Below are 27,961 nucleotides of genomic sequence, written 5' to 3' on the forward strand. Positions count from 1 at the left end.
ATGAGCTTGATAAAATTCAGAGAAGATTTCTTTGGGGTAGGAATGAGGTGAGTAAAGGTATCCATTGGGCGAGTTGGAAAAATGTGTGTTGTTCTAAGGAGGCAGGGGGTCTCGGGGTAAAAACTTTGTGTCTGTTTAATTTAGCTTTACTAGGTAAGTGGAGGTGGCGATTATTGCATGAAATTGAATCTTTTTGGGTGAGAGTAGTGAGATCCAAATATGGTGTGGAGTCGAGTGGGGATTTTCTCAAGGACGAGTGTTTTAGGAAGGGGTCGGTGTGGTGGAGAGACCTGAGGAGTCTGCAGAGTAGAGAGAATGGGATACAAAACAGTTGGTTTTATGGGGGGGTCATCAGAAGAGTCGGGTCGGGATCTTCTACTTCGTTCTGGAAAGATAAGTGGTTTGGGGGTGTGAGTTTTAACTGTCTTTACCCTAGGTTATTTCAGGTTGCTCTGGACAAAAATGCTTATATTAGCTCATTGGGAGATTGGAGGAATAACGTTTGGTGCTGAAATCTGGAATGGCATAGACTTTTGTTGTCTTGGGAAAAAGAGGAAGTTGATGCCCTTCTTAATTCTTTAGAGGATGTCAGGATTTTGCAGGATTGTGCTGATGGGTGGCTTTGGGTGCATGAAAAAGATGGAACTTACTCGGTTAGAAGTGCTTACAAGGCCTTGCTGAATGAGGATAATAACTATGATTCGTGGTTCTATAAAAAAGTATGGGGATCCAATGTTCCGCTAAAATTGAGATGTTTTGTTTGGAGGTTATCTGTAGATGGTGTTCCAACCCGCCTAAATTTGGTTAGGAGAGGTATTCTGAGGGATGGAGCACAATCAGGATGTGTTTTCTGTGGAATGGTGAAAGAATCTATTGATCATTTGTTCTTCTCCTGCTCTTTCGCTTATGATGTTTGGCAAGCTATTTTCTCCTGGTTCGGATTTAATTCTGTATTTCCAGCTGGAATTAGGAATAACTTCCTATCTCATTGGTCTTATTTGCGGCTAGGAAATCCATATCATAATCAGTGGATGTCTATTTGGTTTGTCACTTTGTGGTATCTTTGGTTGGCAAGGAACAAAGCTATTTTTTATCATTCCCTTGTAATCTTGACGAGGTAATTTTTGCTATTCAACTTCATTCTTGGAACATTCTCTCTGCTAGATTTTCTCCATTCTCTTACTCGTTCATGGATTGGGTGTGGAGCCCTTCAAATTGTTTGAATTTGCATATGTAAAGTTTGTTTTTGTGGATAGGAGCACTACTTGTTCTCCTAATTCTTTCTTTATTTAATATAATACTGATAAAAAAAAAAAAAGAGGTTATAGAGAAGTTATTTTGAGATACTATGGTTATTAAGAAGAAAAGAGAAAGGCTGACAATAGGAGAAAATCTAATACCCCATTCTGCCTTAACATTATAATACTTATTGCTTAGAGAAAAAGAAGCTGAACAACATAAATTTTACACCATTGTTAACCAATTAACAACATATATCTATTAGTGAATAAACTAATAGTGACTAGCTTTTGAAGGGATCAAATATTTTTGTGTCATTTATGTGTTACACCAAGAGCACAGTTTTATTATTAAACAGCTTGAAAACTTGAAAGATGCATATATACAATTGATACTCAAAAGAAATAACTAGATTAATGGATGGAAATCTCAATGAGTGTCTAACACCATGCTTCATTACTTATACAAGAAACCAAATTTCTCACCTCACATATATATTAATAATAACAATAACATATATAAATGTCATTATCACCTTACTTGGAAAATTTCATAATATCATGAGTGTCACAGCCAAGGTAATGAAATGGAAATTTCTGAGCAGAAATTCCAACAGAAGGTGCTGCATCGTGATGGGTAGGAGGGTTATTATTATGTGATGCTAGGAGCTTATCCAAGAATGACCAATCACCATTGAACCTCTCTCCATGTTGTTGTTGTTGATGCATAAGATTATGTCCACATGCATCAGTTGTTGTAAGCCTCAACAAGTTTTGAGAGCATTCAAGGATGTCCATGGCATTCATTGGTGAAGCCATGGAATGAGTTGGTGCTATAGCTGATTCTGGACTAAACAACTGTGGCAAGTGTAGTGACCCATCAAAGTTGTTGTAATCATAGAGTCCTTGCATGTGATGATGTTTTGGCTCTAGAATTTGGGAAGGACCAGTTGTTCTCATGTGAGTGAAGTGATGATCTTCTTCTTCAATTTCTTGTTGGTAACTTCTATTTTGGTTTTTCTTTTTGAAAACCCTGCAAACAACCCAACCATCTTCCTGCAAAAAAACATGAATTTTTTTTTATTAAATATTGCAACTAGCAAGGTACCTTAGGAACCATTTTTTGAAGTATGTGCTCATCATAAATGTATATTGTCAAGTTTCACTTTTTGGCTAAAAACATAATTACTTATTCGGAATCACTAGCTTGATAAAGATCAAGGGAATGAATATAGTAAGGTAGAACATTTTACACATCTCTCATATGTGCTTATTATAAATCTATTTCAGTTTTACTCATAACAGAAGATGTCCCCTAGAATTAGTTCATAACTTCATATCATATTATAATAGGAGGGATTCACTTACTCTACAAATAAGTTTAAAAAATTTACTCCATATCTTAGCCATCAATTCTAAGAAAATCCAATAGTTTGAATTAGTGAGTAGATCTAAACCATTAGATTTCCCTAAAATTGATGGTTAAAATGAGGATCCCCTCACTATTATAATATCTAATATAGTTGAAGTGCATGTGTATGTGTGATTTTCTCACCTGAACCTCAGCATCATCTTCATCAAGACGATACTCATGCATGATCCACTCGGTCTTGTGGCCATGAGGAGCACGACCAGTGTAGAACACTAGGGTTTTCCTCATCCCAATCCTCTTAGAATTGCTATGGTAAATGGCTTTGTCTCTTCCAGTTGCTTTCCAAAATCCAGCTGTTGTTGCTCGATTTGTTCGAGTTCCTGTTGGATATTTCTTGTCCTTGTGGCTGAAGAAATACCACTCATTCTGAGGTCCTGACCCAATCCTACATTTATCTGCAATTCCACACACAAACCCTTCAACACTAAAATAACAAACATTTACTCAATCAATATATGCATATAAAAAGACGGTGCAGTGCACGAGGCTCTCACATAATAAGGTTTATGGAGGGTAGATATACATAATCTTACTCAATAAACAAAGAAAATATTTCCCAAATTTGAATTCATCAACTTATAATAGCTAAGCAACAACCTTACTTAATCAAACCCGTGATCTCATGTACCAGTATATTCACATGTATACATAAAATTGTTCCATTTATTACCTCCATCGTTAAGAAGACTTTTGCGTTTTTTCTTCCATGATGAAAATAAAACTCAAGGATAGTGGAACACAAAGCAATGGTGGTTTTAACCATGTTTTAGTATATTATATGGTGTAGTATACACTAATAACAAGCCCTGTAGTTGTATCACATTATTTTTTGATTATAGTATATACATGATATGCTAATTATTTGCAATGCACTGAGATGAAGACCTTAAAATAAGGCATATTGATATAGAAGCTTTGAAACAATGCATGACATATGAATTATATTATACCTTTGAGGTCCCAAGGCTCAAGCCTGTTCAGATCCACTTCTCTTATGACATCAAGATCAATGGCTTCATAAGAAACTTTTTTCCTCAGGTAATAGTATAGAAGCTCTTCATCAGTTGGGTGGAACCTGAAGCCCGGAGGAACTGTTAATTGTCCACTACTTGGCATCATTTTTCACTGATTGCAAGGTTATTATCCTTCTACCTGAAAAAAGAAAATATGGATCTATTTGTATATATATTAAAGAATTTGATATATAAATCTAATTATAATACTCAAGTTAATTACTTAATTCAGGAGTGTGACCTATAGATAGCATAAAGGTTGATGAAACAATTTTGTTCTCATGAAGGTGTGAACTAGCAGAAGTCTATGATGTAGAACTTCAAAAATAGTGGCAAAAAATTGATAATATCTCGAGATCATATATATGTTCAAAATATTCAATGCAAATCATTTATTTCTTAAGTATTAACAAAAAAATAGAGATAGAGAAACTTAGAAAATTGTATAATATCGTCCAACAACATAAAGTCTAATAGGTAGATATTATCAAATCAAAGTTGAAAAAACTTGAGATACTATAATATATTTATACACAGAGGAAAATAATGAGTATATTGGATTTAAAACTGTTGCCATGCATATATATATACACATACATGTATATATATACATACATATATATATATATATACTATCTATACATTTTATGTGTGTATATTGTAGCAGGGGACATTGCCTGACACGAGGAATGTGAACCCGAGATCTAACCCTAGAAAGTATCCTTAACTTTTCTGACCACCCTAACTTTCTGACTAGTAAAGTTTCAGATTATAGACCTTGTGTACCATAATATTCAAGTGATGAAAGATATTTGACCTAGAAATAACTTATAGGATCAATAACAAGAAAGTAGTTTTGTCCATGCTTCCCTCTACATGATACATTAGAAGAACACAAACCCTTAGAAACAGCACAAAGACAGGAACATGTATGCCTTATATCCATGGATTTGTTTCATCAAATAACTACAATCATTCATGTCCATGGAAGGGAATCAAAAGGAATAGAAAGAAATAATGAGAGGAAATAGAAAGAAAAGTGTCCATTCTTCATCCTGATATGCTATTGTATGTAACTAAATTCAAAATGTGCAGTACTTTTCCATTTAATAAAATTCCATTCAAACTGGTCATAAAGTTGAATGAAATTAAATGAAGAACCAAGAAGCAAACATGCAAACAAGCCCTCGTTGCTTCTATTCTTAATACTTCAAGTCTTCAAGTTAAACAAAACATATATATATATATATGTAATTATGTATATTATGGTGTATGTATGTCAAAAAAACTAACTAAAAAAAGAGTTTCAATTTATGATTTATGCAAGATTTTCGGAGTTCTAATTAAGTAGTAAAAGACTGAAAAAAGATTCTGAAATATGCAACAGAAACACAAAGGATAGAACAAAGAGAAAAGACACAAAAATGAAGTAAAAATGTTTGATGACAGAAAGTAAAGTGAAGGAAAAATAGCAGTAGAAAAGTAGAAACCTTGTTTGTTAAGCAAAATGAGAGGTTCCAGGACAAAGTAATGCAGACGAAGAAGTAAACAGGAAAAGCAGACAACTAGGAAGGCTTAGGTTACACAGTTTCTTGGCTTAAAGGGCACGGACACTGGATTTAAGAGAGAGAGAGAGAGAGAGATGTGTGTGGATCTGTGCAGAATGGTAGCTTCTCTTCTCTTACAATGACTGACAACCAAGAATGGCACAGAAATATATAAAAACTCTATTTTATTATTATATGTGTATTGCTCAAAAGAGAAATGAACAATCATAATATATATATAAATTAAAGTAAAATATTGAAGGATCCTAGCTGCTCATATACCTTTGTTTACATCATTATTGTTATTAATAGGGTATGAACCGATAATTTACCAATAAATTAGGTTGTATATATACTAATTTTATGTTGAAAATTAAGAAAAAAATATGATAAATACTTTTATTTTGTCAAAATATGGTAAGAGCCATGAAAAAGAAAGCTTCTTGATGAATCAAGAAGTATATGAAAAAAGCTTAAAGAAGCTTAAAGAAAGAAGAATGAGAAACAAAGAGTAATCATATTCTCATTAATGAATTGAATTCTCATTACAAAATTGAATTGAATGAATAAGAAGTGAACCACTATGACTTATTTATACAAGAGAAAAGAGGAAAAGAAAGCTTGTAAATCAAGTAACTAACACAAACCTAACTAGCTAATTCCTAACTTTCTAACCAACAACCATCTTCCAAAAATATCCTCTAATATATTTCCACAATTTATTATACAAAATGTGTCTTCTAATAGTAGACTATGTTTTAGAAGTATAAACGTGGTTGTTTGATTGGTAAGTGAGAGGACTCACATATTTCAAGAGTAAGTTTAAAATTTTTACTCCACATCTTAGATGGTTTAGATATACTCACTAATTCAAATAATTGAATTTCCCTATGATGGTTAAGATGTGGAATAGGATTTTTAAACTTACTCTTGAAGTAAGTCGGTCTCATTCCATTTACTTAAATAAAAAAAGTTATATTTTTAAAAGAAAACTAACCAATATGCAAATACAATTTAAATGAAAATCAGTTGGTATAATCAATTTTGATTAATATGATTATATAATATGTATAATTATTATATTATATCGATGTGAAAATCAAATAACAGTTGAACTGGCGGATACAATTTTTATAACCATGGTTTAGATAACAATGTATATTAAAAATGTTTTATATTGAGAACATGGTTATGCTTATGTTACCTATGCCAAAATTATGGACAATCATAATTCTAATTTTTTATCAATTAAAAAATCTTAAGCCTTCGTTCCAATCATGAACCCAGATTTTCAACCTTCATTATTGTTGAAGAGAAGAAGACTATTATAAGCAACTCACCTCTTGTTATGTTATAAACTTTCTTTTAACATTTTTCATCTACATATAAAATTATAATGCTGAAGTTAATTTTTAGAGAACAAGAGCCCTCATTACCTGCGGGATAAAACTGTTTGGCATTGTAAGCCATACTTTTATACTCATGTAAAATGAATTTGCATAACATATCAATTCTATGTAGTGTTGTTATTGCCTCATGTGAGTGTCCTCTATATTAATAGGAGATAATTACTTCAAAAATAAAGGGAAACACAATTTTCAAAAATACATTTATTCTTTTAATTATAATGAAATTACACTTTTATGGTAAAAGTTTTACCATTAAAAATAAATATAAAAATATGCAATTGTCTCTCCATTAATGAAAATGATCTATCTTTCCTATCACTGATGTCATTATTTAAGAGACCGAGAGTTATTATTTCAAACTTTGCAAAGATGACGAAACCAATTTTTTATTTTATATACAGACCCATTTTTTTGTAATTTTTTTCCTTCTCTTTATATTATTTCAATCAAAAATTTATCTCATGCGTATATTATTCTTTGCTTACCAAAAAATAGTACTCTTTTCCTATATATAGCCACATATGCATTGTTTGTACATGTAAGAAAATATCAAATAAGTTTTGGTAAATGTTCGTTGAATGGGAGACCTCACTCCCAAGTTTCGCCTCATCATTTTAATCACTTAATAAAATAAAAAGTAGATTTTGTTTTTTCCATTTAATTACAACATGAAAATCTATATGTCTTCAAAATACTCCTTAACTCATGGACAAATAGTCAAAGTCAAAGAAGAATGATAGAAGCATTATCAGCTCATTCCAATATTCCCAAGTCATGCATCTTAATGTTATTAAAATATCACAATTCTTAAAAATATAGTTATTTGTTGCCATCAAACAAAAACAAAATATGTTATTTGTTATTTCAAAAAGTTGAAATCAGTACTATCATGATTCACAAATCCAAAATTATATAATAGTTTTGAATATATAGAAGTGACTGTGTACTTCTGTTTAGCATGTCATGAGCTAGTTATAGAATCAATATTTTAATTAAGAGTGTAATATATATGTATTGTTTTCATAAAGATTTATACACAATTAATATATCATCTATTATTTATTTATATTACTTATATTATAAAATTAATAATGATTAAGTATGAATGATATACATTAACAGTTTCAAAAACTATTACCATTAGTACATACATATTTTTTCTACAATTAATTTACTTATAATTAACAACTTTATGATTGGGTTAGGGGCTTCTTAAGATGCAGTCAACTAATCAAATGAAGATCCAGCGGCTAGCCTTGAATCATGTTCATAAAAGTGAAGAGTTTGCATCAAATTCAGTGTAAGTGTCAAACCTAGGTTCTAGTTCTATGACTATGCATATATGGTCATTATTCACTCCTATGAACATATACACAATAGACAATACCATTACTTAATTGATTAATTAATTACCAATTTAAATCTTTTGGGTTATTGGGATGCAGCAATGGGAGCCTATAGATGATGCATCAAGATTCCGGATCCTAGGTGATAATAAAAATCAATGAATTATTTAAGGTAAGCAAGCTAATCTGAAATGACCATTAAGCCCCATAAGTTATTCAGATTTTCTATTTTGTATAAATTTGTCCTAAAGTATTTCTCTTTTAACCTCTAAGTATCACTTTGCTTAATTATTTTGTGACTCATATCCTACATGTTTAGATTCTTTCTCATGTTTTATGGAAAGAGATGGTGACCTTTAATTTGGAGGTTAATTGAAACCACAATTTAGTTTTAAGTTTTACTTAACAACTATAATTGTAATTATAATATTTTGTTTGCAAGATATCCATAACAACAGGATAATCATAATAATGGTTACATTATTCACAATTATCTATAATTGTATGAAAATTATTATATTATCATAACTGAAATCGCAATTTAAAATATTACTTAATCTTTGCTAGTACATGAAGTTGTACTTGTGACCAGACCTTTTGTTTTGAAGTTTTTTATCCAAATATGTACATTACCCTTTTGTCATACACCCAAGCAGCATATCAGATCAACATATAATTTTAACCACACCTTATATATGTATCCGTAATGCTGCACACATAAGTGGTGAAAGCCAATAAAAAAATTGTCAGTACCTTAATAAAACAACTATATCTTCTGAAGTTTTATGGCATATATAGACAATGAAACAAGCAATTGGTTTAATAGTGTAAGATTTCATTGGATCTTTAGATAGATCAAAAAATTAAATATTCAATTTCTAAGAACAATACTTATTAAAATAGTCACATATCTCGAAAGTAATTATTTTCTTATCCAAATGATAAGGGAATAAACCCTTAGATATACTAAAAAAAATAGACAGATACAGTTGTACAGGTGTTTAATTATTCATGATATATATCGTACAGTAAGGCCATTTGAAATTTTCTTCTGACTTTAGTAGGAACATATTTTACTGAATTGAAAGAATAACCTAAAATCATATATGCACAAATGGACGTAATATCATATACTAATGTATATCAGGAAAATAATGTGCACCGTGCACAAATCAAATTTTCACACTATTTTTGCACCTGCTAATATATTAATACCTGTTTGTTAACTTAATCTAAATGTGTGTTCGTTTTGTTTTAACAACTAATTATTTATTTATCCGCAAAAAAGGTGGAAGTTGACTACATTTAATGCAAACTTTATCTTTGATGTTAGAGATTAGAATTTGTAGATATCATCTTGTGAGGATTTTACCAAACTACCACCACCCAAGATGGAATACCATATGGTATGTTGTTAAAGGGGTGACCTAAGGATAAGGTTATAAAATGATACAACTTAGGGTTTTGGCTCCAAATTCAGATTATATTGCCGAATACAATTGTGAAATTGTTTCAAAATCATGAAACTTTATGTCAAACTGATAAAGGTAAATCTTTGTAGATAATGTTGTAATTCACTATTATTTGGTCTATATGAAATATGAAGAATGAGACAAATTTTAGTGGGGTTAGCTTTATTCAGATTATGGATTTGATCCAAATTAAATATTGATTATGGTTTTCCAGATACTTAGGATCTTTTCTTTACATCTTTGCCTAATGATATATTGATTCTTATACTTTTATTAATATTTTTGTAAAATATAATTGGGTTAACACCCCTTATGCCCGTTTTAATATATTTGCTTATAAAAAAATGACACAACTAGGGTATATTTAAAACAAATTTCCATTGAAAAATGTCCAAAGTGTGGATTTTTGTTTTGCCCATTGTATTATTTTGACAAATTTTAAAGAAAGAAGAAAGAAAACAGGAGGGCATAAGAGAGAAAGTAAAATTCCTTAAAATCCGTGGCTTATACATGTGCTGGTGTAACACACTACACAATTCAAGGCCTCGGTCACATAAATCCCCATAACAAAATAGATGCAAAACCGTGACCCTAATTGCTTTGTTTCAGTGATTTTCACACTCAAAATTCACCAAAGGGATTCTCACGCAACCTCACCACATGAAAAATTAATCATACTATGCATGTATTACTACTTAGCTGGTCAATCACGTTGATGAGTGTAATCAATGATCAAACTAAAAGCCACACATTATGGCTTTGGCTTCTTCTTATTATTGTTACTTCCTCTTTATATATAAACACATCCAGCTATCAATGTGCTAAGAAATTTATATCTATGATTTTTAAATCAGACCAATCCAAAAAAGAAACAGAAAACCAGTTTAAAAAACGGAAACCACAACAAATCAAAATATGTGGATTATGTTGGACTGTTTTATAGAAAATCAATTCATTCCATTCGGTTTTTGGTTTCAATTTCAAAAACTATTCTAAGGGTACTATATACACAAAAATAAGATTATTTCATTTAACAATGTTATTACTTTTTGATTTATATTTTCTTATTGATAAAATTATGCTGTTGTGTTATTGATGTTATTTTCCTAGTGTTTCATTTTTACTGTTGTTGTTGTTTTTATTTTTAGTTCAGATGAATATTATTAATATTTAATTAAATGTATGTACTAAATTTGCTACTAAGAGTCTTGAAGTAGACTTATTTATTTTTTATGTGAGTTTGTACTTCAAAAAATATACTAAACTTGTTATTTTAAAATAGATATGTTTTTATGTGAACTTAATATTTTTAAAGTGTGTTAGACTTATTATTTTTTATTAAAAGAACCTAATGAAACTAGATTTAAACCAAATATAATATTTTGAGTGGATTTCTTAATGTAAATCAACCAAATCAAATTACACCATATATTATTTATGTCTTCATATCACATGATTTTCCCCTTAAAAACCAATCAAACCCAGGGTAAAGACACCTATTTATAACCATTTTCATGGTTAATTGATAACTTTATATATTAATGTACACATGCATCTTGCTTGCTAGTGCTGGTGCCGTTACCTTTACGAACACTACATAACATTAATATTTTTTAGCTTATATAGGTCATGGGAATCTTATGTCTAAATGGAGTAGAAGGGTACATGTTCTTGATTCAAAGGACATAACTAGCTAGCTCTTGCTATGAATTCAACACAATGAATACCTAGTTTGAATTTAATCTTTGATGCATGAAAAATGGAAATTAGTTGATACCTTTCTAATCATTATATCATAGTTACATGATAGAAAAGCTTACTCCCTCTTTGTAGCTAGATAATTAGGGTGGACATTGACAAATGAGATTTATTTAAGTTAGTTACAGGAAAATTTCATTGAATCGATTCCAATTTTAAATTGACTTAGTAACAAGATAATTAAAATTCAAAATCCAAATCAACGTTATAAAAATTGTCACCAGTTCGACCAGAAAATAGATAAATTGGACCTGATATGAGTATAATATAACACCTGAACAATTTTAAACTGATTATAAACGATGTGAAATGGTTTGCATTAAAAAATGGTGTTGAGTAGCATGAAAAATCTCATATTTTCCAAAAATACAACAGATTCAAACTGTGAGTTGTGAGATTAACCACTATATTATTTTAATAATTAAGTTCTATATTATAAATAATATTATTTAAATTTATAACTTTCATATACTTATTATAATATGTAAATAATCGTTGTACCATTTAATTACTGAATATTACTGAACCAATATTCGAAATTCAACATCTATTTTATCCGTACTATGTATCGATAGTCATTGTCGTGCATGTCAATCCGTTTTCCTATCATTTGTAATGTATAATGTGTATGTTATAAATGACAAATATGGTACATTGTGTTAAAATATTTGTAATTTGTAGTTGCATTTATTCAATTGGTGTAATGTTCAGCTTAGCTTTTTTAAATACACTTTTAAAATAAGATAATGAAGGTAAAATAAAAAGATAATATTGTATGGTTTTTTTGTATAAATAAAAAGATAATAAAGGCAAAATAGAGAATCATAAATTATACCATGGTGAAATGATTATTTTATATTTGCTCTGATTCTTCGTCGAATCAATATTTATATTGATTTTCCTATGCAAAATGGGCACCGTATGCCATGTTGCTTTACATTTCATTCCATTTGCATAAGGTTGATTGTGTTGAAACCCATTTGCATAAAAGCTGATTTTTCTTCCATAAAAGCAGAGAACTATAGCTGTTTATTGCCATGCAACTATACGTGCCATAAGTCACAATAATAATATTATAATACATCTTCAACTACCAAATTCATATGCATAAGGTGAGTACCTCATGAACCAGTTTTTGCGGTATCTATGTAAATAAAAAAATCTATAAAATGGCTTAGAGCACCGCTTCTTGACTTTGCTTTTGGAGACAATATGAAATGAAAGCCAAATTCTCAATTTCATTCATACCTATCATATGACAAAGTTGGCAGCAGCAGGGTTTGACTATGAGACCTAAACAGTTTCCGATGATAATGGGAGTGACTTTGAGTTATTATAGCTAGTGAAATCTCAATTCTAATTTTCATTTTTAATCTGGTCAAAACTTATTATTATTCCTTTCTCATGTCAATCATGTATATCATTCATAATTTAGGATAAGCTTATGGGGTTCCTCCATTCATAATCATTGGATTGATAATGTATGAAAAGTTTGTCCATTAGCCCAAAGTATCCATGAGCTCTAATAATGTGCAAAGCGGGTTATCCGCACAAATTATGATGTTAATTATTAAGTATTAGATATTTATTTTCTTTAGTGAGGACTTAAAGAATATATTAATTTTAAATTGTTTAGACTTACCCATTATTAAATGTAAATACAAAAATATGTAGTAACATAATTTTTGTTTATAATTATTTTACAGTATGTTACTAACAAACCCGTTCTACTCATATTTAAGGTAGACATGATATGATATTTTATTTTATTTTTTCAAAAAACGAATATGCTCATACCGATTTTAATTTAGATGGATACTGCAGGGCATGGTAGCCCAAATATCCAACACTAATCACATATCACATTAGTAACAAAGCCCAACATAATCGATAACTTGATTTATGACTGCTGGTAAAATTAAAACTTACTATCTTAATTTCTACATCTAAAAAGACAAAAATATATGGCTGTAGGTCATAGGACACCATTGATATTAACAAAAAAATAAATTCTTGAATACTAATTACTCTTGAACTTCATCTTTCATATCAATACTATTCATTAAAAAAAGTTAAGCTAAATAGATATGGCAATAATACAACTTCATAATACACATTTTTCTATGGAATCTGGACAACAATTTGCATTCATATACCTTTATGATTTCATTTCTTGGCCTAAAAAATGTACTTTCCTTTGGACAAGGATCTACTATCCCAAAACATGTCCTTAAGCATACTTGTTGGTCTGAGACAAACTTTGAGACATACTTTAGGACAAAAGATGATTATCCCTTTCCTTTAGGCCAAGAAATGGTAAGATCAAACTGCAGAAACTGGGCCACAAGGTCTCCAGTCCTTCACATTTGTGCTGAGAGGATATGGGACACTAGCAGACCAAGATTCCATATCAGGCATGGGTCCTGTGAGTGCCATAAAATTTTCACCACTTTTCTTTGGCATTCTCTTCCAGTTTACCTGACAAATTCAAACACAACGGTAATCATGGCAACATGCATTCATGAAAACATGACAGTTTTCTATGCATTTGTTGAGCTTAAGAAGTATATAATGTAATGCCGTAAAACTGTATAACAACAACAACCAAGCCTTTATCCCACTAGGTGGGTCGGTTAAATGGATCGAACGATGCAATAATGGTCAATTATAAATCATGTTCATTGACAAAACATTGAGCTCTAAGTCTTTTTTTATCATTTCCCCTATGTTTTTTTTTTATTTCCCTCTTCCTCTAGGAATTAGACTAGCTCTGTAAATCTGTAATGCAAGAAAAAATGAAAAATTGTAATAAACAAAATGGTATAAGTAACAGAAGCCTACTTGTCCAGGAAATGCCTTGGATAATGCTTTCAATGCTGGATTTAGAAACCATGTCTCATCACTTGTTAACAATTCTGGATCATTTCTTGCATCTATGACACTAGATCCTCCATCAATGCCACCACAGTTCACCATAAAACGACCATTGGGCATCAATCTCTCGCGTAATTTCAACCAAGTACTAATCTGTTAATTACATTAAGAACAATATCATATAATTCTCTAATGCCATGAAATGGTAAAAGCTTAAACTTTTCATCATTGTACCTTTATAGCATTATGTTAACCAGTTAAGCATATCATATCACAGACACAATTATGAAACTATGAAGCTCGATTGTCTTTATTTTGGAACATTGTCAGCATTAAAGTCTACCTTACTATTCCATAATGATTAGTTTAACAAAAACTGCATTGCAAGTTTATACATCTTGAAGGACTGTAAAAATTAGGAAGTCCTTAACTAATGGGTATATTAGACCTTGATTTTTTACATTTTAGTAAGAGGGAACCTCCAAAATAACTCCTTATGTCCTACTGAATTGTGATATAGATAGCTTAAAACTCATAGGAGTCTTTTTGTCCAATAACTTCCATAAAAGTAGTAGAAGCATCTTGCTTACCACCCACATTCACTTTACTGTTTCCATTTTCCATAATATCAACTATATTTTCAGATATCTTTATGCTTGCGCCATAGATTAAACCTTCATGTTCTTCTATTAAGATTTATGACCTAGACATGGTTAACCCTAGATTTGAATCCTCTCATGAGATTTTTTCCACATGATCATGTCATATGATGTGATACATGGACACAGACCCTCACATGATAAACATTGTGGGACTTTGTCCATAGAAGTGCTGTCCTGTGAGAGTCTGTTTCCTTCTGCTTACATGACATGTTTTAAAACTCCCATGATAGTACCCAAATTCTATTAAATCTTGTCTTCCTATGCCATATAAGTGAATAACCTGAAGGTCCTGAACTATACAAATCAGTTATCTCTTACAGAAATTTGGTTAATAAATGACATTATGGCAAGTGATAACATAAAAAATGCCAGTTCAAAATTTTATTCTTCATTGGCATAAGCTAAATTTGACACTGTAACTATTATATTCACAAGGTGCACAAGCTGTCATTTGTAAAAAGAAGAACATGTTAAAGATATAATAAAGTCATTCTTGTATTTTCACCAAACACTGAGCTTTAACAGTTGCTTCATGATATGCATTAGAGCCTCTATGACCCATACTTGCAAAAACTTAGGGACATTACTTAGGGGGTATATCTGAGTTAAATTTTTGATTCACTGATTACTTAATTGTTGATTTGGTATTTCATGTATAGCTCATAGATGTTCGGACAGTCCAGCTGGTTGTTTGGCCTCTTGAAACTTAGGATGGTATTTTTCTGTTTCTATACTCCTATTCTGTATGTTGTTGGAACAGGTGATCCATACATGTAAAGACTGTTTAAGGTGAACGGTATTTTGTCTTATCAAAAACACAGAAAAAGAGCCTATACCACCAAGCAATCTAGAGTTCGATCCTTGCCGGACCCATTCTTGTAATAAAAAAGATAATCTTTCAGTACAAGGTAAGGATGAGCTTGTGCATCGTCCACGGCCACACTTCAAGCCCAAAGGGATCTTGCATGAGGAGGCATGTTAGAGATATAACAAAGTGACTTGTGTGTCTTTACCTAACAGCTTAGGCTTTTATAGAAGTGGATTCATTACAGAGCATAATCACTTAGAAGATGTATACTTGGATGTAGAAAAACAACCACGTACCTCTTGAAGCTGAGGCAAAACTTTTCCATCAGAGAATAAGTCAACAACAATGCCTGACAAATGATCAAATATAAGCTGGCCGACAGTAACAGAATAATAAGAGGGCAACCCAATGAATGAGGCTCTCGCTTAATAGTGTCTAGGTAGGGTAGGTCTACATAGCCTTACCCCTGCAAGCGGAGAAGTTGTTTCCAGGATTTGAGCCCATAACCTTATGGTCACTAAGCAACAACCTTACTGTTGCACCAAGCTCACACCCTCTCAACAGTAACAGAGTGATATACACTTCAAATAAATGAGGAGAAAAAACAATCTTAATGGTGCAGCATGGATTCAGGGAGGGACCAGCATTGGTGCTAGCCCCTTCCTCTTCAAGATACTTTGTAAAACTAATAGTATATATGTAATGTTTTTAATAAAAAGTACCTTGTCAAAAATATTTACTACATATGTATATTATTTTTATATATTTGGCCCCTCCTTTTCATATTTTCTGATTCAGCCCCTTAATAATGTATTGCTACTATATGAAATAAGATGCATCTGTGTGAGCAATTCAACTATGCATCATTGCATCTATATTATCAACTGAATTTCACTTTAATGCTCCATTACTTTATTTCACACTCTGGTATATATAAGCAAGTGGATAGAAATGCCAACAAGGTACATAGTTTCTTTTACTCAAAAGTATAGACAGTAAATATTTTGCAGTTGGGATACAATAAAACCAATACCAAATAAGATAAGCTTGGAAATGTGCAATAGGAATGACTCACCAGCATATTTTCCATGCAAATTCTCAGAGGGAATGAAGACATCACCAATATGAACATTTAAAATGCCACCTTCTTCTGTTGCCTTCTCCAGATCAGACAGACCAAAATAATCTCTTGCTTTGTCAATCAACTATAGCATATGATTTTTCATGGAAACAAAAAACAGATGAGAACTCAAGATTCAGGGATCAAATCAGTGTAAACATGATATTATGATGAAAAGACATGAAGTTTAGTTTGAAGCTTTGATCATTTTGTTTCAAACGGAAAAATATCATTTACAAAAGAAAAGAAAATTGCCACATATCATATACTGAGATGTTTGAAGATTATTATATTACCATCAAGTGTAATTAAAAAAATTTAAATTTGAAGAAGGAAGATTCTCAACTACAGTTCTTTAATTAGGTGATCTATGTAAACAAAAAATCAGGGATTTGTTGAACATGCCATTGAGACTACCCTGGAGAACTTAGAACTTAAATTTACTTCCGAACCTATCCTATATCAAGTTTCTAAAAGGAGATGCTTACTTTCAAACATAATATCAGCACATTACACTAAAGTTTATGACATCAATGATAATAAACTTGTTTATGATGCTAAGATACCAGACAAAAGATTCACATGGCTCTTTTTATCTGTTAAGAACCAGAACAATTCCAAGCAGAAAAATAAACAGAACAATTGAGTGATTGAAGGTAAACAGTAGGGAATAGTGTATTATTGCAAAACAGGGAAATGTGTACAATAGATTGATTCTATTGGTACAAAGCAGTTCTCCTAATAGAGAGTGACACACTCTCTATTCCATTCTTAACAGAAAGTTCTATTCCCAAAAAATACCCTCCTCCTCTCTCTCTTGCCTATTTGTAACCGAAAAATACATCAAACTATTCTACCAGATTTTGTCCCATTCCCTTCGCCACCTCATCATTCTCACATGCTCCCTTTTTCACCCTCCTAGTGTACACCTTCCACACCTTGGGCCTACTACCTTCTTGCATCAATCTGTCTTGGGTGTTAATTGGGCCAACTCCCTCAATTGGTGCTCTAACAATACCTCCTCCTTCAACATTAGTCCTCAAGACTAAACTTTGAAAATTGGCTACGAATAGTGAACTCATCTTCCCACGTGGCATCTTCAGCAGTCTTCCCTGTCCACTGGATTAGCCATTAGTTAATCCTCTCTCTCCCTTCTTTACCACTTTTCTTTCCGCAATAACAGTAGCATGTTCTATCACATCAGCACAGTCCCCTTCCAAACCCTTAGGCAATTCTTTTTGGACTTTGTAGTTTCCAATGGCCTTCTTGAGCAGCGACACGTGAAACACAGGATGTATCTTCGATTCGCGAAGCAATCTGAGCTTGTATGCTATTGCAACAATTATCTCCAACACTTCAAAAGGACTATAAAATCTTGCCGATAGTTTGGGATTGATCCGTGCGACTACAAATTGTTGTCTATGGGGTCTCAGCTTTAAGAAAACCCACTCCCCCACCTCAAAACTTCCCTATGTTCTCTTCGCATCAGATTGATCCTTCATTTTGCTTTGAGCTCTAACCTAATGGTATTTTAGTTGTCGCAAAGCCTCGTCTCTATCCACCAATTCCTTATGAATTGCTTCGACCTTCACTTCTCTTTGTTGCCCCCTAATTAGAGGACGTGACTTCCTCTCACAAACTGCCTCAAAAGGACTACAACCAGTTGATTCGTGGTACGTAGTGTTGTACCAAAATTCGGCCCAATGCAACCACTGAAACCTCCCCTTTGGTTGATCCACTATAAACACCGATTAATGACCTCTGTTTGCCCATCCGTTTGAGGATGATAAGCGGTGCTCATCTTTAATTGTGTGCCTTGCATTCTGAATAACTCTTTCCAAAAATTACTAACAAAAATGGGGTCCCTATCGCTCAATATTGATGCAGGAAACCCGTGCAGCCTTACGATCTCTTTGATAAAAACTTCTGCAACCACCTGAACCGTTTAAGGATGTTTTATAGGAATAAAATGACTGTATTTGGACAACCTGTCCACTACTACAAAAATGGCTTCATACCCCTTTGATTTGGGCAAACCCGTGATGAAGTCCATGGACACCTCTTCCCAGATTTGTTCAGGAATGTTGAGTGGCTGCAACAGACCTCCAGGAGCTGTAGTAAAATACTTCTGTCTTTAACACACATCACACTCCTTAACAAACTTCTGGACATCCCCTTTCATACCCACCCAGTACAAGTTTGCTGCAATCCTTCGGTATGTTCAATAGAAACTTGAGTGGCCTCCTTGTGGTGTGGTGTAATATTCTGTCAATAATGTGGGAATCCATGAAGAATCTTTTGAAATTACCAATCTTCCTCCATACAAAAAGACTCCATTTTCCCAAGAGTAGCCTGACCTGGTGGTATTTCCTCCCTTATAATCTTCTGAATTGCCTCGTCTTTATTAGTTTCCTCAAGTATAACTTTGCTATCCATCCAGAAGGATAGTGCACCAAAGTTTGTAACTGGCCTTCTTCATCTCTTCTTGATAGAGCCTCCGTGCCTTCATTTTCTTGCCCATGTTTATAGAGAATTTTGAAACTATAGCCCAACAGTTTTGGTGCCCAGTTCTGTTGGTTTACAGTGTTGATTTTCTGCATTAATAGTTGCTTGAGACTCTTTTGGTCCGTGCACACAGTGAAGTCCCTTCCCAATAGGTAGGGTCTCCAATGTTGTATAGCTAGAGCTACTGCCATCAATTCTTTCTCGTAGGCTGACTTTGCCAAATTCCTTTCCCCTAATGTTTTGCTGAAATAGGCCACAGGTCTGTCTTGTTGTGTCAAAATGGCTCCAATCCCATGACCAGAAGCATCACATTCTATGGTGAATTCCTTGCTGAAATCTGGCAAAGCTAGGACCGGCGCTGTAGTCATTCTCTTTTTTAGTTCCTCAAAAGCGACTTGGGCTTTAGCATTCCATAGAAAACTTTCTTTCTTGGTGAGATCAATCAGTGACCTTGCAATCTTCCCATAATCTTTAATAAATTTTTTGTACTGACCTGTAAGACCTAGAAAACCTCTCACTCCTTTTACATTTTTTGGGATAGGCCATTGTAAAACACCATATATTTTCTCAGGATCCATAGCCACTCCAACTTCAGATACAATGTGACCGAGGTACTCAATTGATCTTTGGATAAATTGACACTTCTTACAGTTAGCGACTAATTTGTGTTTCTGGAGTACCTGCAATACTTCAGACAAATGGTGTAAATGGAAATCTCAATCTTGGCTGTATACTAGGATGTCATCAAAGAACACCAACACCCATTTCTGCAACATTGGTAAAAAAATCTCATTCATCAATGATTGAAACGTAGCAGGGGCATTCATTAGCCCAAAGGGCATCACTCTATACTCATAATGTCCCTCGTGGGTTCTAAACACAGCTTTTTCTACATCCTCCTCCTTCACTCGCACTTGATGATACCTCGATTTAAGATCCAGTTTCGAGAAGAATTTGGCTCCATGAACTTCATCCAAGAGCTCATCAATCACTGATATTGGGAATTTGTCCGGTATCGTGATTTTGTTCAAAGCAAGATAGTCCACGCACAAACGCCATGAGTTGTCCTTCTTCACTAGGATTACTGGGCTTGAATAAGCACTTTGAATATTCCTGATGATTCCAGCCATCATCATTTCTCTGGCTTGTTTCTCTAACTCATCCTTGTGGTGATGGAGATAACGATATGGTCGTACATTAACTGGTCCTTCCCTAGGAAAAAGATTGATGGCATGTTCCTTCCTTCTCTTTGGAGGCATCCCTCTTGGTTCTTGAAAAACCTTGTCAAACTGCTTCAACAATTTCTTCAAAGTAATATGTTGTTCTTGCGTAATTCCTTTACCCAAACTCTTTCTGTTTTTTGGGGTACTCACTTCCGTGGCCATGATCAAACCTTCCACCCATGTTTTCGGCTGAGTCAACAAACTTTGCAAAGACCCATTTCTTCCAAATTCACAAGTCTCTCCTGTAAACTTGATCTGTGCCCTATTCCATGTGAATTTCATAGTCTGTTGTTTCCAATCAATCACCATTTCCCCTAAACTGAACAGCCACGAAATTCCCAATACCATATCAATTCCTTCCAGATCGAACAAATACGCATCCAGAATGAATTTCACGCCATTCAGTTCAACCTTCATTCCTCTACACACCCTTGTTGTTTCCACCTTGTGACCATCACCCAATCTGATTTTTATACATTTGGTGCTTTCACCCTCCCATCCCATTGATTCCACCAATACTCTCGATAGAAAATTATGGGTAGCTCCACTATCCACCAGAAACAACATTGGTACATCGTGAATCACTCCTTTTAGTTTAAGTGTGCGTGGAAAATTGCTCTTATTACTCCCCAAATTTCCCAACCGTAAAATACTGCATTCACCATCGGTCTCCTCCTCGTCACACTTCTCTTCAACCAATTCTTCCTCTTCTTCCACAAGATCGTCCACCACCATGACACAGAGCTATTTATCGGGGCACTGATGAAGGGGGTGATAGGACCCTCCGCATTTGTAATAGAGTCCCTTTTGTTTTCTCTCCATGAGAACGTGATAGCTCAAATTTTTAGTACCCTTGTCTCTAGGGCCATAATTTATCTTTTCATTTGCTTCCTGCCTCATATTGGGCCTCGACCTTGTGATTTCACTCTTTCCAGGCCCACTTGTTTGTGTCCGGCTATCTTTTGCTCCATTCACCATAACCCATTCTGCTCCCATTCTGTTTTGGAGGAGATTTTGCTTGGGCCTGATTGGTGACCCATTTGAGATCCTGACCCAAAACGAATATCTTCTCTACCTTTTGAGCTGAATCCTTGACTTCTTCCTTGCACTTCTTTTTCCACTGCCCTGGTTACATTCATCAGGCGTGCATGAGAAATGGGTCCTAAAGCTTTTAAGCTCCGAATCCTTGCATGAATTTCATCCTTCAACCCGTGCATAAAGCAATTTCCTCACGTGCGATGTCAAACGCTCAAAATCTTGGATGTACTCCTCCACACTTCCTCGTTGGTGGAGCGTAGTGAGTTGCTCGAACACACTCCCTTCTCCCAAACCTCCATACCTGTCAATTAATTCAACTTTCAATTGCTCCCAAGAGAGCTCATCTTCTTCATTCAACAAGGAGTTAAAAAATGAATAGTTGATCCTTCCATACAAAGTTGAGCCAAACTGACTCGAACCTCGTCATGGGTTTCTTGCACCTTGAAATAGATCTTTGCTTGTGATATCCATCCAACTGGATCCTCACCATTGAACATTGACAACTCCACTCTCTTTACTGATTGTCGGAAATTATTGAGAGCATCTCCTTGCAATTGTTTCATTTCTGAACTCGATCCATTCTTTCCTGATGGTGAGTCTGAGTTTCCGCCCTTCTCTAGTGCAGATTTTCTTTCGTCTGGAATTACTTCTTCCTCCTCTGAAGGGTTTACTGGTTTGCTTCTTTGTGGTTCATTTTCTAGACTTCTCCTCGAAAGGGCCATCAAGTTAGCTTGATTCTCCTCTGCTTTCTCTTTCATCTCCGCCATCGTGATTTTGATGCTGATCAATTCACTTTCCATTGCTACGACCTTTGCTTCCATTTCTCGTGGCTGAAATGTTTTCTTCTTTGGTGGCATTCAATGTTTGTAGATCCTATTGCGTCGGTCCTTACGTCAACGTATCCGGCAAGTCGGACCAGTTTGTTAAGAACCATAACAGTTCCAAGCAGAAAAATAAACAGAACAATTGATTGATTGAAGGTAAACAGTAGGGAATAGTGTATTATTGCAAAACAAGGAAATGTTTACAATAGATTGATTCTATTGCCAAAGAGCAGTGCTCCTAATAGAGAGTGACACACTCTCTACTCCATTCTTAACAGAAAGTTCTATTCCCAAAAAAGATACCCTCCTCCTCTCTCTCTTGCCTATTTGTAACTGAAAAATACATCACACTATTCTACCAGATTTTATCCCATTCCCTTTGCCACATCATCATTCTCACATGCTCCCTTTTTCATCCTCCTAGTGTACACCTTCCACACCTTGGGCCTACTACCTTCCTGCATCAATCTGTCTTGGGTGTTAATTGGGAGAGTTGACTCTCTCAATTGGTGCTCTAACATTATCCATATTACTAACATCTTGTTCGTGTTGGTTATTCTGAGTTTTTCCAGAAAGTAATCACTGACTACAGGTGCTGCAATTTCGATAATCAGGTTTATGAAGAAATTTCTGTTTCATTGAATTCAATGGTATTGGCTCTAGATCACTGAGGAGAGATAAATATCACACAGGGAAAGTGACACCACAAATAGCCAAGGGGAAAATCATAGAAACTCCATTTAAATTTATCAAAATTTCATCACGGAAAAGAAGTTTATATTACAATTTGATCAATTTCCCAGCCCTCAAGCTGCAGTGAAGGCCATAAGTCAAGCATGAGATGAGCAGCAGTTCCACCACCCTGAAGGATTTAAAAGCAGTGTGATATCGGTCAGAAGATCATTAACATTTTAGGAATTCCGTGCTAAGATTTTCAAGAAGACATTATGTACCATCATAAAATTAAGTGAATTACCAAACCTAAGATAGCAATGGGTCCTTTTGGAACAATAGCTGGCAAGCTGGCAAATTCATCCTGTTTAATACAAGTCCAAAAAACCATGAAGATTAAAGGCTGGCAAATATAGTCTGACTAGCCATATTTTCAGCAAAAGAGCTGAATTTTAAGAACATAAATTGAAGACGAGTCTATAATATGCAGATATGTCAGAATTTGAATAGCTGCACATCCTCATTAGCTCTTAAGAAAGTATATATATGAATGTTGCGTATATGTATATTGGTTTTACTAAATATACATCAGCAAATTGCATTCCTTTCCTCTCAAACATGAAAGAATTAAGGGTGACCTGATGGTTCTAGATTCAGAATTGAAGATGCATTAGCTTGATACAGGATAGGTTTCATTAGACAATGACCACTAGATTGGAGGCCACACTTATGTTTCAATACCAATTTAGTACTCATACAAAGAGGGGTAGCATGAAACTTGCATCAACTGAGGACTACTATACCATGACCGAATTTATGAAAGACAACTTTCATTGTTGACAGTTAGGTCCAGGAACTAATCTAACCCCACCTTGACAATTAATGATAGTATGTGCCCTATGGTGCCATTTTAACTAGTAGAGATAATGAAGTTATTTATGTGCCTTCACCCAGTAGCTTAAGCTCTAAGATTTTGACAGAATTAGTTCATGATATGGCATAGGGTCCTCTATTACCAGGTGGTCTACAATTCGATCCTCGCCACCCCATTCTGTTGCTAAAAGTTTGACTTTCAACATATGATAAAGATGGACTTGTGCATTCTCCACACTTCAATCCCAAAGGCTCTTGCAAGAGCGGGCTTATTAGAGATATAATAACATCATTGATGTGTCTTCATCTAAAAGCTTAAGCTTCATACGACTAACCATTCATACATGACTTATTCAGTTATGCTAATATATCATCTAAAATCAGTATTAACTCTTAAGGAGTATCAGCTTAATGATTTTTAAAAAAAATATAACAATGCCAATGAAGGTGAATGTAAGAAAAATTATCTGAAGATCAGTAGCAGTACTCAACATTGTGGATGCATGTCCATAGGCTTCAAGCAAACATGAAGTAATCGTTTGAACACGACATTGGCTAACTGTAGGTATTTCCTGTAATAGTTATTTTAAAGCAGTAGCTAACTATAACTACACATACATTTCCTCTTATCAATTTGAGCATGATAGTATACGGGCATGGTGTTTTAGATATCTTCAATTTTGATACTAAGCAACCAATATTGATAATCATTAATATTATCATTGAAGTTTTTTTTCTCTCTTAAAGAACATGCATGACCCCACTATCATTTACAATGCACCAAATGAATAAGGATACTATACACTTAAAAAAACACAATGTGAGAACAACATACCCAGTAGGAATCAGTCCACTTTTGCTCCTTGTAAAGAACACTGTGAACATTATCTGCATTTAACACAAGAAACAGAAATTCTGACAGATCAGTCACCATTGGCATAAATTTCTTTGATAGAATCTGGGTTTTAAACATTAGAACAAAGTAAACTTCTCGAAGTGAGACTTCAACACGTAACACACCCTCACGCCCAGGACTAAAACATGAAAATGAAATTAGCATGACTGATACAAATAGCTTAGGCTTATGACATTTTACACATATCCACTACCTTAATAAACAATTCAAATTCTATTAGTTATCTTACCTCCTTCTATTTTTTCCAGTTCTAACTTATAACAAGTGTTCTAAATTTAGGTTGTGGTCGCGATTGCGGTTACTGTTGTTGTTGTGATGTGGATTGTGGCTATTGTGGTGGAATTTGTTTACTATTAAAAAATAATAATTTTGAATTTGATGCAGCCTAATGCGCAGATGCAGTCCGAGGTCCAACGACTGCAACCATCCACATCATTTTGATTCGATGTTATACCATAATTGCTGTGGGATGAGATTGCTTGCAGCAAAATCACTTGACATGGTATGCAATTCAATGCTTATAATCTTCCAACTAACGTATAAGTTCTTCTCGTTTTGTCAGACATAGCCATATACACCTTATACACAAGTCCACCACATAAAAGTTCAAATAAAAGTTCAAACATTTAGAAAACGGAAGACCCCATTTGATCAACAGTTATCAGTTTTCACACCCAGTTCATGAATGTAGTAAAGTTTGAATCTTTCTTAAAAAAACAATTCAGCGAGAGAGAGAGATAGAGGTACATGATGAATCAAGGAGTAGCATTCTAGATTTTGGAGTATCCACAATAAGAATATCATTGTAACTAGTCTTCATAGCAGTAAGTACTTGAAAGTTTTCTTCATCATCATCACCATCTTGTTGTTGGGGTGAAAGTGATGAAGCTGAAGAAGATGATGAAAATAGTGGTTTTTGTGCAAAGAGGGAAGTGGAAAATGCTTTTGATTTTGGAGAGTGAAGAATTGAAGCAATGGGAATGTGAAAAGAAAAAGAATTGGTGGCATTGAAACCCGAATGAAAATGGAGAAGAAGAGAAGAAGGTGGCAATGTGCATCCTCTCATTCTTGCTTTGCTTGATGCTGATGATTGAGAATACTATAACTTCAACAGTGGTGATTGGTGAGGGGATAAGTTTCAATTTTCATGTTATTATTATCTACTCAATTTTCAATTTTCATGTTATTATTATCTACTCAATTTTCAATTTTCTTGTACTTTTTTGTTCTTTTTTAGACATTACACTTTTTCTTTTACAGAATAATAATAATAATAATAAATTGCAAATATAAGTATCGAGGGCAAGATAACAATAACTTTTTTATGAGATATATGTACATCTATAGTAAATTATGAAGATTTTAGAAAAGATTCTTAACCATTGATTTTTGCATTATTGGTTACTAGTGTGTACAGGCACGAGTAAATATTGTATGGTAATATTGTGTAGAGACACTTTTATGTTTATGATAATGTTCCTATCCGACGAACCAAAGATCATGTTTAAACGGCAAGGTAGGCCCCACTTGTTGGGACCACCGAAGTTGACCCAGGAGACAACATGCCTTCCGTACTCCATCAACCCACCTGCCAGCGCAACAGACGGGTTGCAGAGCAGGCTAAGAGACAAGAAGGGCACAGTGTACGACCCAACAGGCCGCCTGACACGGGAAACCAACAGGAAGTATCTTAACCTCAACTCCTAGACTCTCTAATATTATTCTTCTTGTCACTCACTCTCTACTTCATATACTGACTTGATCGTCGGAGAACCTTTTCAGGTACCTCCACCACGGGTCCAACTCTTTGCTGCCTTCAGTCACCTTGACGACCGCTTCCTACCTCTTCATCAACATCTGACTCATCATTGTCCGTACTCTTGTGTTCTGATAAAGAACATTGGCGCCGTCTGTGCTTCCTACTCACAAAATGGTAACCACCAGAAACCGAGCTCTATCAACCAGCCAAGTCGACCCTGCACCAAGCAACCTTCCCCCACCGAGACAACCATCCCACCAAGCTAGCCATAGCCATCAGGCCACTCCAGACCAGCAGCCGACCACCCAACAACTTCTCCAAATGCTGGAACGCCAAGAACGGCTCATCCAGCAACAGGCCAATGTCATACAAGAACTCCGCCATTCCAAAATCAACCCTGAGGATCTCTCCGAACGCCCTCTTCACGAGAATCACCATGAAGAGTCAGCAAACGAGTCACACCTACCTTCCCAATCAGCCCCACACCACTCGTGTGGTGCTAAGCATCCTTTTACACCTGCTATCATGGCTTATCCCTTACCCTCCCATTTTCACCGCCCAACAAACATGGACCAATATGACGGGACGGCAGACCCACAAGACCACCTGGACGCCTTCGAGGCCTCTATGTTATTCCACGGGGCGTCCGACCCCATCATGTGCAGGGCTTTCCCCCTGACTCTGAAAAAAGCGGCCCTTCAGTGGTTCACCCGCTTAGCCCCCGGCAGCATCAACACTTGGGAAACCCTTGCTTCCGTTTTTAGCACAAGGTTCACCGCAAGCAAGGAGCAACCAAGGTCATCCTACACGCTGTCCGGCATCCGCCAAGGATCCAACGAACCCATCCGCGCATACCTCGATCGATTCAATACAGAAGCTATGAAGGTAAGAACACTGAGCCCCGAGGTAGCCGTGCATGTCCTCGTTATGGGACTTCAGGAAGGCCTCTTTCGCACGGAACTAGCCAAGTACACTGATCTCACTATGGAAGACCTCCGTGCCAAAGCCCAGCAATTCATCAACCTCGAAGAAACCCACCACATGCACACTCATACTGAGCCCCAAACACACCACCCCTCACGGGAAACAAAACGACCAAGACCACAAGACCTACCCCGCGACTTGCCCTCACTAACCAAAAGAGCCAAATACTCTACTTATACCCCCCTGAACACCAGCCGTTCCCGAATCTTGCAAGAAGTCCTTTCCACTCACCTTGTCCAACTCCCACGCCCCCGCCCTACTAAGCCCGGCCCGCTAGATCGCTCCAAATATTGTGAATACCACAGTGTGTTCGACCACCTAACCAATGATTGCACTCAGCTCCGAGATACTATTGAAGACCTCATAAAGGCAGGTCACTTGCAACGATTTATCGCAGGTTTAGAGCAGCGCCGGCGGTCACCACAGTCCCGCCGCCCAGATCCACCAAGAAGACGGTCCCCCCCGCAGTTTCAACAACGGCGACCTAC

At 34.9% G+C, this 27,961-nt stretch overlaps 3 protein-coding genes across 6 annotated transcripts in view; 1 reads left to right on the forward strand and 2 right to left on the reverse strand.

Annotated features, from left to right (window-relative positions):
- On the reverse strand, positions 1,536-5,371 carry LOC109347967 (protein SOMBRERO-like). Its single transcript, XM_019588119.1, has 4 exons — positions 5,174-5,371; positions 3,621-3,822; positions 2,794-3,065; positions 1,536-2,294 (listed from the first exon to the last, which is right to left on the reverse strand). The coding sequence occupies exons 2-4, from the start codon at positions 3,787-3,789 to the stop codon at positions 1,776-1,778; spliced, it is 960 nt and encodes a 319-aa protein (XP_019443664.1). The 5' UTR covers positions 3,790-3,822; positions 5,174-5,371; the 3' UTR covers positions 1,536-1,775.
- LOC109347968 lies at positions 13,210-25,875 on the reverse strand. Of its 4 annotated transcripts, none has more exons than XM_019588120.1 (9): positions 25,478-25,874; positions 24,650-24,702; positions 23,246-23,305; positions 23,054-23,131; positions 16,635-16,764; positions 15,856-15,908; positions 14,057-14,242; positions 13,519-13,693; positions 13,210-13,414 (listed from the first exon to the last, which is right to left on the reverse strand). In XM_019588120.1, the coding sequence occupies exons 1-8, from the start codon at positions 25,794-25,796 to the stop codon at positions 13,538-13,540; spliced, it is 1,035 nt and encodes a 344-aa protein (XP_019443665.1). In that variant the 5' UTR covers positions 25,797-25,874; the 3' UTR covers positions 13,210-13,414; positions 13,519-13,537. The 4 variants fall into 4 exon arrangements, with proteins under 4 accessions (XP_019443665.1, XP_019443666.1, XP_019443668.1 ...); XM_019588121.1 differs by having other exon boundaries at positions 13,210-13,410; positions 13,515-13,693; XM_019588122.1 differs by lacking the exons at positions 13,210-13,414; positions 23,246-23,305 and having other exon boundaries at positions 13,447-13,693.
- The window catches only part of LOC109347044, a 19,510-nt gene continuing 18,209 nt past the window's right edge, over positions 26,661-27,961 (forward strand). Inside the window, exon 1 of the mRNA XM_019586774.1 lies at positions 26,661-27,928. Within this exon, the coding sequence (XP_019442319.1) occupies positions 26,661-27,928 (1,268 nt within the window). The remainder of the gene's footprint in view (positions 27,929-27,961) is intronic.

This window comes from Lupinus angustifolius, chromosome LG05 (assembly GCF_001865875.1).
Source record: "Lupinus angustifolius cultivar Tanjil chromosome LG05, LupAngTanjil_v1.0, whole genome shotgun sequence".
Lineage (NCBI taxonomy): Eukaryota > Viridiplantae > Streptophyta > Magnoliopsida > Fabales > Fabaceae > Lupinus > Lupinus angustifolius.

What these genes read in the sequence shown, in the direction of transcription:
- LOC109347967 (XM_019588119.1), bottom strand. Translation starts at nt 3,789, where the DNA reads ATGATGCCAAGTAGTGGACAATTAACAGTTCCTCCGGGCTTCAGGTTC. An exon ending in TGAGCCTTGGGACCTCAAAG is followed by an intron (nt 3,066 to 3,620) that starts GTATAATATAAT and finishes GTGGAATTGCAG; the next exon opens with ATAAATGTAGGATTGGGTCA. An exon ending in AAGATGATGCTGAGGTTCAG is followed by an intron (nt 2,295 to 2,793) that starts GTGAGAAAATCA and finishes GTTTTTTTGCAG; the next exon opens with GAAGATGGTTGGGTTGTTTG.
- LOC109347968 (XM_019588120.1), bottom strand. Translation starts at nt 25,796, where the DNA reads ATGAGAGGATGCACATTGCCACCTTCTTCTCTTCTTCTCCATTTTCAT. An exon ending in TTTTGCCTCAGCTTCAAGAG is followed by an intron (nt 14,243 to 15,855) that starts GTACGTGGTTGT and finishes TGTAATTAACAG; the next exon opens with ATTAGTACTTGGTTGAAATT. An exon ending in CCAAGGCATTTCCTGGACAA is followed by an intron (nt 13,694 to 14,056) that starts GTAGGCTTCTGT and finishes TGAATTTGTCAG; the next exon opens with GTAAACTGGAAGAGAATGCC.